The sequence below is a fragment of the Grammomys surdaster genome, unplaced genomic scaffold (assembly GCF_004785775.1).
Source record: "Grammomys surdaster isolate TR1022 unplaced genomic scaffold, NIH_TR_1.0 62, whole genome shotgun sequence".
NCBI classification, from domain to species: domain Eukaryota; kingdom Metazoa; phylum Chordata; class Mammalia; order Rodentia; family Muridae; genus Grammomys; species Grammomys surdaster.
The window spans coordinates 5,206,317-5,225,503 of NW_021604564.1; the positions used below are offsets into that span (position 1 = coordinate 5,206,317).

General features: G+C 40.2%; 1 protein-coding gene across 1 annotated transcript in view; it reads left to right on the top strand.

The window, feature by feature from the left end:
• The window catches only part of Trim55 (tripartite motif containing 55), a 38,951-nt gene that overhangs the window by 1,552 nt on the left and 18,212 nt on the right, over positions 1 to 19,187 (top strand). The window contains exons 3-8 of the mRNA XM_028764288.1: positions 6,591 to 6,756; positions 8,970 to 9,065; positions 16,807 to 17,040; positions 17,290 to 17,312; positions 17,413 to 17,537; positions 18,828 to 19,069. Coding sequence (XP_028620121.1) covers positions 6,591 to 6,756; positions 8,970 to 9,065; positions 16,807 to 17,040; positions 17,290 to 17,312; positions 17,413 to 17,537; positions 18,828 to 19,069 — 886 coding nt within the window. The remainder of the gene's footprint in view (positions 1 to 6,590; positions 6,757 to 8,969; positions 9,066 to 16,806; positions 17,041 to 17,289; positions 17,313 to 17,412; positions 17,538 to 18,827; positions 19,070 to 19,187) is intronic.

The following is a 19,187-nucleotide window of genomic DNA, read 5'->3' on the forward strand; positions in this document are numbered from 1 at the left end:
TCTCTCTCTCTCTCTCTCTCTCTCTCTCTCTCTCTCTCTCTCTCTCTCTCTCTCTGTGCTTGTGTGTGTGTGTTTCTACCACTCCCTCAACTTCCCTCCCCATGCCCTAAATAAACTCTATTCTATACTACACTCTACACCATATCTGTTGCTGCTACTTCAGGGGGAAGGGATGCCTCAGCATGAGTCCGCAGAGGCACCCCCTTCACCCCACACCATACCACACATCCACCAAACATATCCCTGGCTTCTTATTCTTTTTTCTTTTTTTAATAAATGACAACAATAGACACGTTGACACATCGCCAGTTCCTAAACTCCAGATCCTCTAGCACAAACATGTATATAAGTTAAGAAACATCATCTTCCAAAATATCCTAGCTCCTAGTTGTCTTGCCCTAAAGCAGTGTAAACAACAGTAATATTTATACTTTAAAAACATTCTGACATCATCATTTGTCATAATATTGGCTCTTTGGAACATTCAAGGCAAGATATAATGCTGGCCTTCTGGAGTGTCCATTTAGAGAAATGGGAAGGGAATTGCATTTCAGACTGTTTCCCTGCTACTAAATATTCTTAGCTCCCACTTCCTGATTGATTGGTGTGTCGCACATATCCATTCATTAGAACATTTTAAAAGGCTTCTTATTTTTCACACGACGTAAGCTTTACATTTTTAGAGATGAAACTACAGACTTTATTCCTAAAAGCCATGGTGTGAAGACCCTTATCCCTATTCTGCATAGGTCATTTGGATCTAAAACCTTGGTAGCCATATGGAAATTGAGTAGAAATGGCCCCTTGTGATCCTTATTACAAGACGCCTCTGCTTATGGAACATCTGCAGGGCAATAAATGCCTTGCACTTTTTGCAGGAAAATTGTTCAATTAATATAACATGTAATTATTGTGATTATTAAGGCCATTAGTTTCTGCTCAAGATTCAGAACTAAATTAGATAGCACCAGGCTATAGATGGAACTGAGGAAGAATTGCTGATGACATACGGCAGCCACCTGTTTCCCTTGCTTCCTAATCTCTTGACAAAAAGGAATGTGTTACCCTGTTACAATTCACATTTCACTGCGTTTTGTTGTGTTCAACTGAGTTATCCTAGTGGATACATCTACAAATGATTCCCACATCAAAGGCTCAGGGAACATTGCAGAAGAAGGGGTGGAAAGGTTCTAAAGCCCATCAGATCAGGGAGTTTGCTGTGAGACTGTTTCCTATTAATGGCAGAAGCTACACCCCTTACTACCCGCAACAACATAACTGCTTAAACATGAGCCAAAGAAGGAAAACAAAAGCAGATATGCCAAAGTGGATGGAGAAAGACCACAAGGCTTCAATTCACAAAGAACTACAGGCAGCTAAGTGCTGAGAGTGGGGGAATGTCTTCCCCAGGGAAGAGCACACCAATGCCAAACGGTCATATCTGGAAACACAATGAAAGTAAAATTGTATAGACTGATCAGGTCTTATTTAGAAACATATACATATGCATGCAATATCAATTTAAAAGGAATCTATAAATTTGAAGGAGCAAGAGGGATAGATGGGAGGGTTTGGAGGGAGGAAAGTGAAAGGAGAGATGATGTCTCCTTAAGAGATTCCACTGGCAACTAGTAAGCAAGCAGTTATTAAAAGGCATTTCTGTGACAATGGTTTCAGCATCAGATCCAGTGCCTTTCATCGAGCAGAGGCTCCACAATGTTAACTGTAAGCAGCACAGACAAGCACACCACCGTCTTCTTTGTTTATTTATTACAATGATTCTTCTGTCTCGCCAGTCACCTAGTAGGAACTTCAAACATGAAGATAATAGCATTTGCTATGAAATCTAGAGGACAGGAAATGTTAAACCTTGTGTTAGTAAAATTACCTTATCAGTGAAGTCAGCCTGGTGCTCCTTCAAGAACTGAGGAACAAATTGGAGAAAAGCAGTGAGTCAAATCCCTACCACTAAAGCAAAAGCTAACTGAAACAGGACTATTTTTATGATTATTTTCTTACATTGTTTATTAAACTCAGGTTGCTATTGGAGTTGCCTAAAAGGGGTTTAGTCACATAAAGCTCACTGGTCCTGAAATTGAGAATCATAACAGATCTGAGCCCAAGCCTTGAGATATATTAGATGGCCTTAGAATAACTCTGGGTATACAGAATAAACTAACCCCTGGTATAGAATGTAGTACTGTCAACAGAAAGGGGAAACACTGCCATGATGGGTTTTGAAGCATCATTCAACTCTGGCCTCTGACAAATCCTGGCCTTATCTTCCATTCTGTATGGTGATGCACTATCCACAGTTTGGACTGGGCAAAAGAAGTACTAATTTGGTTAATATTATTATTAAATAAAGCAATTAATTTGTTAATATAATTAACAAAATGACTCTGTATTGTGTGTTATACTCTGTTCAGAAGCTTTACCTGTGAACCAGGTGTGATTCTTTGATTTTCTCAAAAATCTGAGGTGGATTCTATTATCATCCTACCAAAGTGTGTGTGTGTGTGTGTGTGTGTGATGCATGTCTGCATGTTTATGTGTTGGCAGGTGTTTGGGCACGTGTGTGTGGAGGGCAGTGGTTGATCAGATGTCTTGCTCTGTTGTTCCCCACTTTGTCTCTTAAGACAGGGTCTGTCACTGAAACAGGAGCACAGCTGGCTAGCAAGCTCCAGGGACTCTCCTGAGTCTCACCATAGTTAGGACCACACATTGTTTTCTGTCCCTTTTTAAGGATGCTTAGAAACAAATTCAGGTCCTAACTCTTGCATGGGAAGTACTTACTTTACTGACTAAAATATTTCCCCAGTTCTTTTAAATGCTCCAATGGGAATGACATTTATATATTTTAATTTTAAAAGAATCTTAAACAAGACTACAAGGCCTTTAGTGATTTATTTATTTTTTTATTTATTACTTATTTACTTTACATCCCGCTCGCTCACTGCCTTCTCCCAGTCATCCCCTCCCACAATCCTTCCCCCATTCTTTCCTCTCCTTCTCTCTAAGTGGGTGGGCCCCTGGGAATCTCTTTACCCAGCTCATCAAGTCTTTGTGGGAGTGCTTTCTCTCCCACTCAAGCCAGACCAGGCAGCCCAGCTAGAAGAACATATCCCACATATAGGCAACAGCTTTTGGGATAGCCTCTGCTCCAGTTGTTCAGGATCCACACGAAGACCAAGTTGCACATCTGTTACATATGTGTGGGTTCTCGCACACTCTCAGTTATCACTTCCAAAATGCAATAACTTAATAACTACATCCTGCTGTTTATACCAATGATAATTGTGTTACTGGTTTGTCTTTTTGTAACAAAAAATTTTAGACTTATTTATTTTATTTTATATGTATAAATGTTTTGCCAGGATGCATGTATGTGTGCCTGACACCTGTAAAGATCAAAAGATTGTGTCAGATCCCCTAGAACTGGAGTTAGGCATGGTCATGAGCTTACCACATGGGTGCTGGGAACCAAACTCTGGTCCTCTGCAAGAGCAATATGTGCTTTAACCACTGAGCCTACTCTTCTTCCCACCCCATATGTATCTACTGTTATCGTCCTATTTCCTGTTTTTGTTTTTCCGTGTTAGGCATTGACTATCAGCTTTCTGCTGCAGAGTGAGCCCTTTCAGTGCTGGGCCCTAATCTCTGCTTGGGAATTGCTTTCATTTACTCCCACTTCAACCCATGTCTTCCTCTCTTTGCTTACAGTGTTGCTTTTATGGAGAATATTTCCATGTGGAATCTCTTAAAATGTCCTCCTCATTAAATGCCCTCAAACCTGAACTTTCACAATATCCCATAGAGGTTCTGCTAACGATTCTAGCTGCAGCTCTGGAAACTTCCTAGGACTCCCAGCTTCTTGTAGGCATCTGTCTCGCGGGCAATCAGCAAAAATTGTTGAGATGTTTCCAATTTTCAGCATTTGGTAGACATCTATTTGTTGTCATCTTGCCTTTTGTGTTTATTGTTTTATGTATGTTTATTTCCTTGCCCTCTTTAGGGAGGTTTCCACAGGAAACACAAATAACTGCCTCTGCTCATTCTGCCACATTTAGTTAGAAGACCCTTAGTCTTTTCTCTTGATGGAAAAAACTGATGTCAAAGATTTAGTCCTGCATTTAAGGTCACACATCAACACATACAGAAATTGAGATGGAATTAAACTTTCAGCTCACTTTAAGTACAACAGCATTAACTGAATTTCCTCACCAGGACTTGCTGCTCGCTCTTCAGTAAAACCTATGCTAACCCCAAAGACATCAGAGACCAGAGAGAACAATTTATAGGTCCCCACAATTTTGAACACTGAGAGGCACTTCCAACATTCAGCCCTGGGCTGGGAAGGATGACTGTGTGCTCAGCCACTCTAACAGTGTTTACGTCCTCAATTCTCTACGTCAACCCTGTTTTCATCTGTTATTTCATGTAAGTTGTATACAGGATTGTCTTATGTACATAATTTAGAAGAGATTGGTGAGTTTAGACCCATGTTGCCCCTAAACAAAGCAAAAACAAAAAGCCAAACCAAATCAAACCAACACTAAAACTATTAATGAAATAAAGGAAGCAATTTATTATGAAAAAAAGTAGTAAACTGAATCATGATCAAAAATATAACAATCTGGTTGTTTCCACATGCTCAATGTGTGTGTGTGTGTGTGTGTGTGTGTTTCCTGCATTCCAGCTCTGTAACACCCTGCTGACTCTGTATTATCTGCTGACATAAAAACAGCACAAGGGCATTAATAATATGTGCTAATCTAGGCCTGCCTAAGGAAGATAAAGCGTATTAGCATGCCTGTGTTGTGGTATTCTAGCAAAAATGCTCCAGACCCCAGCAAAGCCCAAGTTAGCATAATGTACAGATGGCCTTGACCAGGAAGAGGACATCTTGTGGATCCTGCTTTCCAGATGACCACAAAGTCTCAACCAATTCTGATCTCCTCTTATTTTCACTTCTATTTTACCACTCGGTCACTTGGTAAATATTTCAGCAGGGCTCCTCTCTGTGAGGCTTTGCTCTGGACACAGTCTATACAGCAAAAAAGACTGGCTGTGCCTCGAGTTCTAGAACAGAGCTGGGAAGGAAACAATCTTCCCATTCAAGGCCATGCTTCCTTGCATGAGTCCCAGATCCATGGCTGAATCAGGAGGCCATAGATTTTGTGAACATATGCAGCTATGGGACCAGATAAAAATTCCTCCTGCAAAATATTGGGCCTAGAACCGCATGAAACTTTTTTAGAAGAATACAAAAAGATATTTCCCACCGTTTACTGGTGTCAATGTCGAATACTACCCAGTGCAGTAGAAATACATCATGATGTCTCTCTGCTTTCTGAATCTGGGACTGTAGCTACATAATCCATCCCACAGACCAACACCAGGGTGTTCAAACACTTGGATTCATGACCCACAGTAGATAGTATGTTTTACATTGCAATACAACTTTATACATCTGAATGATATAAAATATATACATTGGTTTCACATATGACATTTACATTATACAATGTACATATGTACATTGAAACAAAACTTTCACATGTTAATTCTCACTACAAGTAGCTCATAGTTCAGTGTTCTATTCCATTATGATTTTAGCAATCTTGTTCATTAGCTGATAAATTGATTTCTTATGCATGCAATCCTTTGGGTTTTAAAAAACATACTTCAACAGCCACTGAAAAAAGTAGTGGCTTTAGTGAGATGCTTCTAAATTTGGAGATATGAGGAAACTTTTGAATTTGGATTTATTTTCAATTTCTAACAATCTGAGCCTTAACTTTAAAAAATTTACATGTACTTATCTATGGTGTGTGTGTGGGTGTGTGTGTGTGTGTGTGTGTGTGTGTGTGTGATAGATACTCATCAAGAGGACAACTTACAGGAGTCAGTTCTATCCTTCCATCATGTTGGTCCTGGGATTGAACTCAGACCATCAGGTTTGGTAGCAAGTGCCCTTACCCACTAAGCAATCTTGCCAGGCTCAGTCTTTATATGGGATACATCAAGTGTTCTGTGTTTTATGTAAGGAGGCTACACCCACACCTACCCAGTTCTGTTTCTCTTTGAAGTCTCAATTCTCAGACTTGTAGGTGGGAAAGACTTCTGGGGCTAGGGGTTGGAGGGACAGCACAGAAAAATTCTACTAGCCTAAAACGGAGATGCAGCTTATCAGTAGCTTACTCTTCTTCATCCATAGAAAGATTGAATGAGAAACCTGTAAGCTCATCTGTGGGCACAGAGCTGGAGTGAGTTCCAAATGGCCAGAGACCAATGTTGAACTTTCAGGAATTCCACGGGGCAGTTTTTAAATCTTGAACTGAAGCAAACACACTATAAAATTTGTCAAACGCTAATTGAAGACTATTATACATCAGTGTCTTTAGTCTCAAGTGCTCAAGCAGATGGATATTTGCCAGCACTTCCCACTAAATTGAACATGAAAGGGCTTTGGGAATCTTCAGAATAGGGTTGGGAGATCAGGGACCAACAGGGCTTGCAAAGCTTGCCACCCTTCTGCTTTGCCCTGGTGGAGGATGACAGTTACTTATCTTCTTACCTCTTCCCAGGCCAGAAAAAAAAATGGACCAGCCCATGTGTGAGGAGCATGAAGAGGAACGAATCAACATCTACTGTCTGAACTGTGAAGTGCCCACCTGCTCCTTGTGCAAGGTTTTTGGCGCTCATAAGGACTGCCAGGTGGCTCCCCTGACCCATGTGTTCCAGAGGCAGAAGGTAGGAAGTTCCTCTCCTCAGCCCCTTCTAAGCACTAGTGAGTTAGCTCCATGTGACCAAAGAGGGGAGCACAACAAAGGGGATGGTGGATGTGGAAGGTCTCACAGGAAGTGGAAGGCCCCAAAGGAAGTAGAAGGCCTCACAGGAAGTGGAAAGCCTCACAGGAAGTGGAAAGCCTCACAGGAAGTAGCCTTGCAGTTTGTATCAAATTCCATTCCCTTCAAGGTTATGAAGTTGCCCAGAGAGGTGACCAGAGAAAAAAGAGAAAAAAGTGCAGGAGGGCTGGGTCACTCTATGTGGCCTTTGTAGGTGGCTAAAGATACGTAATGTTAGAGGGCTGATCAAATTCCAGCTGATAAAGATGACTTGGAGTTAAAGCTACAGATAAGAATGAGATGGTTTTTCACTCTCCCTTTCCAGTCCTAGAATAATTTTTATTGTTCATCAATAAAATGTCCTTTTGCTTCTTCAAAGCCTTTTCTCACCAACTCCTTGTGTATGAGACACATAGTCATGGCATATAGCTACAAAACAACTCATAGTCTATGCTTCCTGCTGGCCCTCAAAGCTCCCTTTGAATGTAGTACATGTCTGTCACCCCAGGAACTGATCTGGGCCTCCTCACTGTAACTCAAGGCAGTCTTTATAGCATCTCATCAGCCCTACAGCATGTCGCAGCAGCCTAGAATTTATGCTTCTATGCAGGTAAAGGAGTGAGTATGTTAGTAGGTCCATCATATTTGTTTCTTCCACTTAGAAATATTTATTTCAATTTTATATCAGAGAACAGAGTTGAAATCAATTTGGAAACCAAACTTTGTGACACCTGTTAAGACCAGTAACCATGATTTTCATTTGTTGCTGTAATTTATTTTCAACTTACTTTTTATTTTCTTTTCCCCGACCCCTTAGTCCCAAGGCCAGCATGGTAGAACTGTATGGTATCTGCTTTTGACTACTTCCCTCAGAGGCCTGGAAGTTCATGGGGTGGGCAGAGAGATGGGAAGTAGGACTCCCAGCCCTTTCCTCTTTGGCAGAGTAGCTTCTTGTTTCCTAATAGGTTTTCATGTTACCTTCCACATCTAGAGAAGACTGTAGGTTTCAAATGCCTTACACTCAGATTTATTAGACCTCTCCTTTCAAATGTGGGAAAATTCGGGTTTATATTGGTTATATGTCTTTCTCAATAACCTGGAGAAGTTTAGGCCAAAGGGAGATGAGAGCCAGATTTCCCAAGTCCCCATTGTACCCCCTTGTGGCTCCATGTCCAGTTTAGGAGGAAGGTAAATAGGAACAGAAAAATACTTTGGGGATCAAAAGAATCCAGGAATTTTAAAGTTGTATTGTCTGTGCTAAAGCCAGTCACATGTTGCAGTTTTAAGTTTGCACAATAGTCTAGTGAGCATTTGCATGTATCTGCACTGTATTAGCATAGTAGGATTGAAATATACATACACCCACTAGGTGAATATTTATTGCATTTATTGCTCCAGTAAGATTATTCTTGAACTGCATTAGACAAACAATTCATTTTGAGTTCCAAATTTTTGCATCTGTCATACTGTTCCACTTATGCAATCTTCAGAAGCCTCCAGCTTCAATACACTAATATATATATATATATATATATATATATATATATATATATATCTTATAATTAAGTTTTCTTTGTGTTTTTAACAGAATCCAGTTCTCCATCGTTAATGTGGAAATTATGGAGCCTCATCCAACACAAAGCCAAGCATATATCAAAGTTTGTATGCAATATCAAGAGGCTCACAGGTTTTCCATAACTGGCCTGAGCCTCAGTCTTTAGATGGGATTAATTATATTTTCTAGGTTTTGTATAAGGAGTCATACCCCACACCTACCTCTTACAGGTACTTGATTAACACCTTAATTAATAATACCAGAGAAGTCTGGCCTTCCTTGGCCACCTTCATTCTCAGACTTCTTTTCTGAGGCCACAAGCCGGAGGGGCAGCACTGAGCAATCCCACCAGCTTAAACTGGAGATGCAGCTCATGAGCAGCTTCCTCTTCTTCACACATAGTAAGAATATGTCTTAGAAGAAACTCATGAGCTTGAAGCTTGTTTGTAGGCTTGTTTACTCCTTAGGGATTAAACCCCCGTGAGGACAATGCTGTGAGTAGGCCATAACCATCCGTGATTAGGAAAGCCCTGATGTCTTGAGTCTTGTTTTTTCTTCATTAGTCAGAGCTCAGTGACGGCATTGCTATACTTGTGGGAAGCAACGATAGAGTCCAGGGTGTGATCAGCCAGCTGGAGGACACCTGTAAAATTATTGAGGTAAGTCAACTGGCTCTAAGGGAATCAAAACCAAACCTGATATTCCTAGGGGATAGTGAGTGTCTGAGATACAGTAGAAATCCCCTCCCAAAGTTCCATTCATGTTCTCCCTCCTGATATATGTCTGAAACACTTCCTGGTGCTTCAGAGAACTTACCTCCTAGCTCAATGAAGCAGATTTTTACCAAAGTTGCTCAGACAGTTATTGTGTGTGTGCTCTTTCTCAGTTAACATCTTCTGAAAGATTAGCAACAAGACAAATCAGTGGCCAGCAACGGAAATAAGTACTATTACTATTAATTAATAAGATTTCTTGCTGAAAACCTAAATAATCTTCAGATATGCTGATTGGTGCTTCTGGAAGTCTTGTAAGGGTGTGAGCTACAAACCTGTGCTCTCCTGGCAGTCATGATGAGGATCCTGAGGAGGAGAAAAATCTCTCCAATAGTGGCTAACAGGTTGAGGCACTAACCACTCAGCTATTGGTACACCCTTCTATTGTTATATGCTGGCCTCTCTTACTACTGGCCTCTCTTACTACCTGTTGTTTCCCTTTGCCCCAATTTCCCAAAGGTAACAGTTCTTTGTGTGTGTGTGTATTCTTATAAAATACATACATATTGTTTTATATACGTGTGTCTTAGTTACTTTTTCATTGCTATGAAGAGACATCATGACCAAGGCAACTTATAAACAAAAGCATTTAACTGGGGGTTTGCTTACAGTTTCAGAGGTTCAGTCCATCACAATTATTGTGGGGAGCATGACAACAGGCAGGTATGGCACCATAGCAGTAGCTGAGAACCTACTACATCTTATCTTCAGTTTGAGGCAGAGAGTGAGACTAAGCCTGATGCAGGCTTTTGAAACTTCAAAGCTTACCCCCTATGAAACTCATCCCCCAATAAGGCCAGACCTCTTAATTTCCACCAACTAGGGACCAAGTATTCAAATATATGAGCCTATAGGGACCATTCTCATTTAAACCATCACAGTATGCATGCCTTTTAATTTTACAAATGCTATTGCATTGTAGTTTCTTTGTTATTTAAATCTAGAATTATGTTTTTAAGATCCATACATATTACTATAAGTATGCCCAAGTGCCTTGGTTTCCTCTTCTGTGAAAAGGGGACAATCACACTTATTCTGTAGAGAGTACAGGCTCAATGAAGATGCTCAGCACAGCATTTTACATGAAGCGTATGGTCTTATTACTTTTCTGTTATCAAGGCAAAGTCTATTATAAGTCTAAGACCATTTCCTAGGGGACGGCTTCAGGACTTCAATTAGTTGTAATTATCCCATCTTAGATTTGCACATCACCAAAATCAATTTCCTTTCTTCTCCACACTCATATTACTAAAAATATCTTTGATACATGGAGATTTACTTACTGAAGAAATATTTTTTTTTTTTTTTTTTTTGGCGAAGGGCCTAAGAGATTCTGAAATCGACAATATAAACTGTTTCCTCTTATTTACAATGAAGATCAGTCAGTCACTGGTATGAATCAGCAGTCCACTGTGGGCTAGGTTGAGTCTGTTGTGTTATAAATAGATCGTTACTTGTGTTGAGGGAGGCAATCTCTAGCCAGCTCCTGGGACTCTCTGTGGAGAGTCTAGCTTCCTGTCTTGGATAAAGACATCAAAAGATGTGTGGAAAGTCGTGTGGTCCACCAAAGTCTTGAGTGAAGGAAACAACTTGATTCTAGCTGTGTTAGGAAGGACAATAGGCATCTTTCACAGAGGCCAGGCAGAGTCCCAGCAGGAAGCAGCTGTCTCTAGTTACATTTGAGAGCAAGCCAAGAAAGTACAGGTTTAACGCTAAATCAGCAGAAGGAGTTTAGTTAGGGACAGTATGGAGAGCAGCCAAGGTCAGAATCATCACCCTTTCTTACTGGCAATGACTCTATCCAATATGGCTCACTTTTGTACAAATTTCTACAGACTTCTAAAGGAGGTATATTGACACTACTTTCAAGTCATTAAGATGTTGGTGGTCTTTAAACTGTTCATTTTCATACCAGATTTGGTGACTCACGCCTCTAATCCCAGCTCCTCAGGAAGGTGTGTCAGGGGGATTAGAAGTTCTAAAGTAGCCTGTATAAAAATAAAATAAAAACTGGCTGAGGATAAAAAGCAATTTTCTGGTACACAAAGTCACCTAGTCCAGTCCTCAGTGCTCTGAAGAGAAGTAAAATCCATGCTCATGTGTTTATTCCAGTTGTTGGACTTCTTAAGACAATGAGATAAAGAAACAAAACATCGTCAGTTATAGGGTTAGGCACATTGTGTAGGATATACTGGTTCATACATGACCAATTTGAATGTCTAAATTCATGTCTAACCAGTACTTTCATGGGAGGAATGGTCAAGAGGAAAATACTAAAGGGCCAGGACTTTCAATAGCAGGACTGGGCTTGGAGATTTTGCTTGTTGTTCATTTGTTTGTGACAGGTTATCAGCTGTAGCTCAGGTTGATCTTGAACTTAATGTAATGTTTGTTCTTAGCCTTCTGAATACTGGCAATGGAGACATAAGCCATCATGCTTGCCAACTTTCAATGCCTTACTTATGTATTTCTGTGTTTCCCACCATTGTCCAGTGAGTCTGATATTTTTTAATAGCTAGTAACACGAGATGTGAATGGGCAGATGTGTAGATAAGCATGACATTCTCGTTGTTTAGGTGTTTCATGTGGAGTTGTAGGGGTCATTAACTGTGATTCCTACGCTCTGTTTCAAAAGGTTTTAGATCACACAAGCATCCACCTTTTAAACCTATAACCTCCATAGGGTTGGAAGTCGATAGGGAGATGGAACAACTTGTGTTATTTGTTCATCAGCTTCCCTGTTTTATAGTGGCATGATAATACTGCTTCACACTTGTTGTGATGATAAAATTGGTGTAAAAGGAACACTCAAGGAGATTAGTGGTATATCATGCCACCTTGAATCATCATGGAATATGTACACTTGTCTGGATGATACAAATAAAGCATCAACTGACTTACTGGAGCCTGTTGTAAATGGTGTAAGAAGATTATCAGGGTCCTGCTTAGTCAAAATGGCAAAATTGAGCAGCTTACTCCAGGGAAAAAAAAAACTACAAATGAATGGGAAGTTGGCATTTGCTCTACTCTTTTGAGAACTCTAAATACTGGTAGCAAGGAGAAGGAACATTTCCTGGATCCATGCTGTTTGCAGAGTGCAGTGAGCTAAACCTCTGCTCCTCAAGCCACATGGCTTTTCTGAATCTGTGTTCTCCTGCTCTCGGGCTTCACAGGGTTTACCTAGGGAGATTTTACATGGTCTGGACCAGCCCAGAAAAGCTATGATGCCAATGGTATAAACAACAAGCATTATATAAATGTCATATGTCACATAACTATCCTCCTCAAAAGAAGGAATAATGCAGTTCAACAGAATGAGCATTAGTTGGGAGATCTCAGACCCCTGGCCAATACAGAGTTATATTGATGAGCAAGGGAGCAGGCCAAGAAGGCAGGGGCTGAAGCTCGGCCTGTATCTAAAGTTTCAATTTGTTCCTTTATTAGAAGCATTCTACTCTGTGATCATAGGACTTCTCTAAGTGTTTATAACTGGAACCTTGCAAACAAATGCTTGGCTTGCTATCTTCATTTCCAAAGTTGGTTCTTTGTTCAGTATTATTAACTTGATGTCTGTTTTTCTTGGTGGGGGTGGGGATGGGATGGGACTTTTGAAGTGCTGTATCTCACATGCAGCTGCATTTCCTCACAAGTGTGTCCAGATGAATGCTGGAGGAATGTGGTGGAGACATAAATGCATGGTGGAATGGCAGTTGCTCAGTGACAAGTGGCCAGGCTCAGGCTTTATCTTCAGGCTATTTTAGACACAGAGCTGTACTCCTTACATGGTGAAAACAGTGGTCATAATCACTTTAGAATTTGTCTGTCATGCCTATGGCCCATGCCTAAACTGGGTCTGGTGTTTATGTCTTACCTCTATTGGTGACACTCTAAAACTGGCTGGGAATGGAGAGAGGAATGTTGAGCTTGGAGAACATCAGAAATATCTCTACATTTCTAAGTTACAGTCAGCTAAGTCCTGCAGCTGTACAGTCAGGGAGACATCATCAATTATCCAATCTGACCTGTCATAAGTATACACAGCATCTTTTTAATAATTGTCCTGAGTTTAAGAGGTGTCTTGAGGAGTAAACCCTGTAGTATGGAGGATTCACTAATGGGTAAGACTGTTGATGGATTTCTCTCCCAGCAGCCTCAACAGAGCCTATGAAAACCTTCTAGCTCAGTTCCACATTGATTCTGTCCTGCAGCCAATGTATGTGATCTTAATTTACTAGCTAAGCACAGACATGCAGGTGCAAGGTGTACGCGCACACACACATACACACATACACATACACACATACACATACATGCACACACACACACACGCACACGCACACGCACACACACACACAGCATAGAAACCAGAGACATTAAAAAGAAGAAAATGGAAATTATATGAAAAAATAAACTTACAAGTTCAAGAACTATGTGTCTTACTTAAACTACTATTAAGAGAAGTAGAAGAGGAAGGATGGAAAATTGGCCTTAATCTATGATTAAAAAAAAATATATATATAATAAAGAATTACAGGAAAAAGCAAGGGGAAATCCTGGAAGAGAATATAACGTTTTGTGGAAAAGAGGGAAAACAGCTCTTTTTTTTTTTTCAGGCAAAAACCATTTTTCAAAGTTTCCTTTCTGCAGACACACAGATACAAAGAAATCTGCATTTTGCCATGAAGGTCACATTTTCCCCATTCTACTTTTCATGTTACTACACAGTGACAACTGAGAGGAGCACAGGTTACTGCACAGTGACCACTGAGAGGAGCACAGGTTACTGCACAGTGACCACTGAGAGGGGTGCAGGTTCATATTTACAGAGATACAGGAAGGATTTGATTCAGAATGATTGACTATTTTATTAGGTAGCCTATGCCTGTTCCTATAAGAAAACTGATAACCAGGTTGTTTATTGTCTGGTCCTGCCCCCCAAGATAGAGGGGCACCAAGTCAGCCACAAAGGGAACAGAATGAATAAGTGAGACTTGCCATTCTAGAGCATTTCCTGTGTGAACCACATTGGGTTACCTGAAAATCGTATTTTATCAAAGCTTTCAGTCTTAGGATTCCAGGGGTGAAGGCTGAATTTTCTCACTGCAGGGGAAGACTTTTGGTTTCTGTTTCGTCACGGTCTGCAGAGAATCATGTTCAAGGCCAAATAGGCAAGAGGAGAACATGTCCCTTTTCTGCTAGAAATTAAAAATGTGATCATTTTGTTTTGCATTTATTATTTATAATGAATTTTATATTTGTCATTTCCTGAACACTGGAAAATCATGGCAAGGTTTTGGATTGTGTGATGCCTGGTAGATAGTAAGCAGTTAATTTTGTTGACACAATAAACTAAGGAATATAAATCTGAAATATTTTGAGAGTTCTTAACTTTAAAAGCCTACTTTCAACATAGTAGATCTGATAAATAGCCTTTGTTTAGTTCACAAATATTATGTAAGTTTTAAAATTTTTATTATTTGGGCTGAGCTTGGTGGTGCATGCTTTTAATCCCAGCATTCCAGAGGCAGATGGATCTCTGTGAATTTAAAGCCAGCCTGGTCTAAATAGTGAGTTCCAGGACAGCCAGGACTACATAAAGAAACCTTGTCTCAATAGCAACAACAAGAAGAAACCAGAAAACAAAGAACAGAAAACAAAACCCAATCAATTATTTTTATTTGTTGACAATTTCATAGGTATAATGTATTTTGATCATATCTTCCTCCCAATACCACTCTCTCTGAATATTTTCTTCTTCCCAAAAGTTTCTTCTACTTTCTGTTTTTATATCACTGTATTCACTTAGGTTGTTTGCATGAACTTACCTGTGGGCTATTCACTGCAGCCTGAACAACTTAACTAGCAGTGGTAATAATTCTGAAGAGAATCCACCCTCTCTCCCAGAAGCTGTTAACTTCCCACAGCTCATAAGGCAGGGTAAAGACTCAGAAGCCCTCCTCCCCATAAACAATGTTAACAGTTTCATCTTTTGCAGATCTTGACAAGTAACTATATCTTCTATGAGTTCAGGAGTGCCACTACCACGTCATGTCCACAAGGCGGCATTTTATAGCATTCTTGTCTCTGACTCTCATATTCTGTCCCTCCCGGCACCCCACTTCTATGATATTCTTTGAGCTTTGAGGAAAGGGAATGACATAGATGTACCATTTAGGGCCAGGCAATTAATCACCACTTATTTCAATAATTTGACCAGTTATGAGTATCTACATTAACCATGCCCAGTACTATGGGAGGAACTTCTTACTGAAGTTTAGGGAACTCATGACTGGTAAGATAGTCCTGGTCTAAGGGTCATGTCTGGGGAGGTCATACACCCTAGGTAGAAACCTATTATTCTATTATTTGTCTACAGAATGGGCATGTTCTCAAACTGCCATCTAATATGTATGTCTATACTTATAGATTAAATTGTACTGGCCTGCCACACATTGTAAATATGAGAGTCAGACTTGCAGACATTGTGGGGGGGGGGCTTTCATTCAACATTTCCCTCTCATTAGCAGATGTAGATATGTGTCATAGGTGGTGACTATATGCCTCATGAGTTCATGTAAAATCACAATTAACTGTCCAGCTCTCTCATTCATCAGCCTTTGGTTTTTCCAGCTCTAGGAGGCTCAGTGTGTGTGCGTGTGTGTGTGTGTGTGTGTGTGTGTGTGTGTCAGTGTTTTAAGATCTGATTGTTCCTGCGTCCAGGACCCCAGGGCTGTGAATAGGTTGAGATACATAGTTATCTTGCTTCACTCTCCCGTCATGGCAACCCAAGAACTTTATGTCTGACACCTGTGATCTCACTGGGACCTTTATCTCATGCTATTTCAGCTTAGTAATCCCAGTTCCCTTTGTTGCCAGGCCTTGCTTTCTACTTATGTTTTGAGTGTATATATGTGTGTGCAGATAGGTAGGTAGGTAGATAGATAGATAGATAGATAGATAGATAGATAGATAGACATAGGCATAGGGATAGGCATAGACATATAGACATAGACATAGGCATAGACATAGACATAGACATTAGACATAGTCATTCGTGGAAATAGGCTTTGCTTACAAATGGAAGTCTGCTCCACAAATGCACAAAAAAGCCTTTATACCCTAGCTTCCCCCTTTTATTTTATGTGTTTGAATGCTTTGCCTGTCCCCATAGAAGTTAGAAAAGGACACCTGATGCCCTGGAGCTGGGGCTACAGATGGTTGTGAGCCACCATGTGGGTGACAGGAATTGAATCCAGATCTTCTGTAAGAATAATCAGTACCCTTAACTAACAAGCCATCTCTCTAGCCCTTCCCTGGTTGTTTAATGGTACGTAGGTTGGCTTGTTTTTTGTTTGCTTGTTTGAAGTTGGTTTTTTGGTTTTGTTTGCTTTCATTATTCTATTTCCACTGGTAGATAGGTGTCATAGGTGGTGACTATTATGGAATCTCAGAAAGTTAAACAATGATATTCTGCTTTCAAAGCTTTACCACAGTGTTTACACCTACAGAGACAGCTGAAGGGGAAAGCAAAGTACATATTTTCTATAGGTAAATGCTCTTGTCTCCTAAAAGATCCAGGTGATTTCCCCTACAACCCATTTGTAACATTGGTTAACTCAACTAACAGGAGTGCTGCAGAAAGCAGAAACAGGACCTGTGTGAGAAGTTTGATCACCTATACGGCATCATGGAGGAGAGGAAGACCGAAATGACCCAAGCCATCACCCGAACACAGGAGGAGAAACTGGAGCATGTCAGAACTCTTATCAGAAAGTATTCGGATCACCTGGAGAATGTATCAAAGTTGGTGGAGTCAGGGATCCAATTCATGGATGAGCCAGAAATGGCAGTGTTTCTGCAGGTAATGCTTTCTGGCAGCAGAGACACAAAACCAAAGGGTCAGTGCTGAAAATTAACTGTAATCACATTTTCACTAATTTATTCATTTTAAAAGTCTATTTCATTAAGTAAAACCTTTATCCATTTGATATTAAGTAGAGAGGGTGGCATTTAGGACCTGAGCTAAGAGATTTAGACTCACAAGTGGAGGAATTATGTCTCATAGTTCATGAAAAGAAATCAAGTAAACCCCTCTCTGTTGCTTTCACAGAACGCCAAGACACTGTTGCAAAAGTGAGTACTTTCGCTTTGATTGAACAGCACACTTTTCATTTTTACCCAAGGTCACCAGACTTTAAACAGTAACAGAAAATAACAAGTGTCTTTGCTGCAGGATTGTGGAAGCATCGAAGGCATTTCAGATGGAGAAAATAGAACAAGGTTATGAGATCATGAGCAACTTCACAGTCAACCTCAATAGAGAAGAAAAAATTATCCGTGAAATTGACTTTTCTAGAGGTGTGTTCATTCTTTGACTATCTGTTTTGAATTGCACATTTGTGAAAGCTATGTGCAAAACCCTCCAGAGTGTACATCCAGATCTCCACAGGATCACAAACCAATGTCATCCTCAGTCTTACTACAGGATCACTCAGCCTTTGACAGTTTATTTTTATAGCATTTAAATGTCATTATCAAGAGTATGACTCTGGGTAACAAAATCCTTAATAATTGACATAAATGATGATAACTCAACTTCAACTATATCCTGTAGTATGAATCATAGTGGTGTAAAGGAAAAAGATTAAAGATCAGTTGAAAAGAAAATGCAGAAGTTATTTGAGCTAGGTATGACAGTCCCTCAACTTGAGGACAAGATAGTGACAAGTCACAGTCATAGTGTGGAATTTAGGATAGGGTCCAGAAGCTATAACTATGTCTTTCAATTTTGGCTCAGAATTCCCACTCTTAAAAATATCCTGATGAAATGCTTGAAAGGGAGACAACTCTGGATCTGAGCCCAACTGTCACTGCCTCGACTCATAGCAACGTAAAAGAGAAATGCAAACAGTACTGTGCTAGGCCTCCAGCTATGCCATGAAACTGCACTAGCCCCACAGACAGGTTTAGAGACACAGACTTGGACTGACACAAATCATTCAGAGTCAACAATAATCACACGAGATGCCCAGTGAACAGACAATTCTTTGCATTTCTCAAATTCTGTTTACTGTCATTAAATTCTCACAGAAACCCCATGCTTCCATGCTGATAAGATTATTATGATTTGTGCTTAATAAGATAAGAAGATAAAGTCTGTCTTAATTGTTTCTTGAGTGAGTTTTAAGGTAGGTAGATTTTAAAAAGTAATCATAATATTTATTATAATGAAAAGTGAATGTATTCACTGAATTAAAATAAGCCATTGTTTTCTGATTGGAAAAAGGATTGCATTTCATTTAACAAGACAGAAATAAGTGTGTGACAACCTCAATTCCCCTTTCTCCAGGAGCTTATAGAAATGCTGGCTATGATAGAAATGGGAACAGGCTCTGTGGGTGAGGTTGTATGAGGGGCAGGGCATACAACTCCATACTGGGAATATAAGCAAAGCATTGGTTCTTTCATATTTGCCCTACAGTGGTGCATGTAAGAAGCACAAGGTTTCAGCATGGTAGACATGGTCCATTGTCAAGTATCATTTGAAGTGACTTCTCTATCCCTAGGCTTGTAGGTGCTAGTTATCAACTGTTTCCATGGATATTATGGTAGTTAATAAAAAAGTTTTAAAATATCTTATCTCACTAGAAGATGAAGATGAAGAAGACGCAGGAGAAATAGAAGAAGAAGGAGAAGGAGAGAATGCAGTAGAAGTAGAAGAGGCAGAAAATGTTCAAATAGACTCTTCAGGGGAAGAGGAGGCTCTGGAAAAGGCTACAGAGCCCTCTCAGCTGGCTGCAGAGCTCCCCACTGCCCCAGGACCACTACTTGCTTCCTCTCCAGAACCACTCTCAGCCATGCCACCTGCTGCAGATGTCCTGGTGACACAGGTAACCATTGACTAGTTCCTTCCTGCCAAACTACCTTGTTGCCAAGTATTCTAAACAACTTATTCTGCTCTAAGAAAAAGATAACTGTGTGCCAAACTTGTAGGTGGCAGACAAGAGG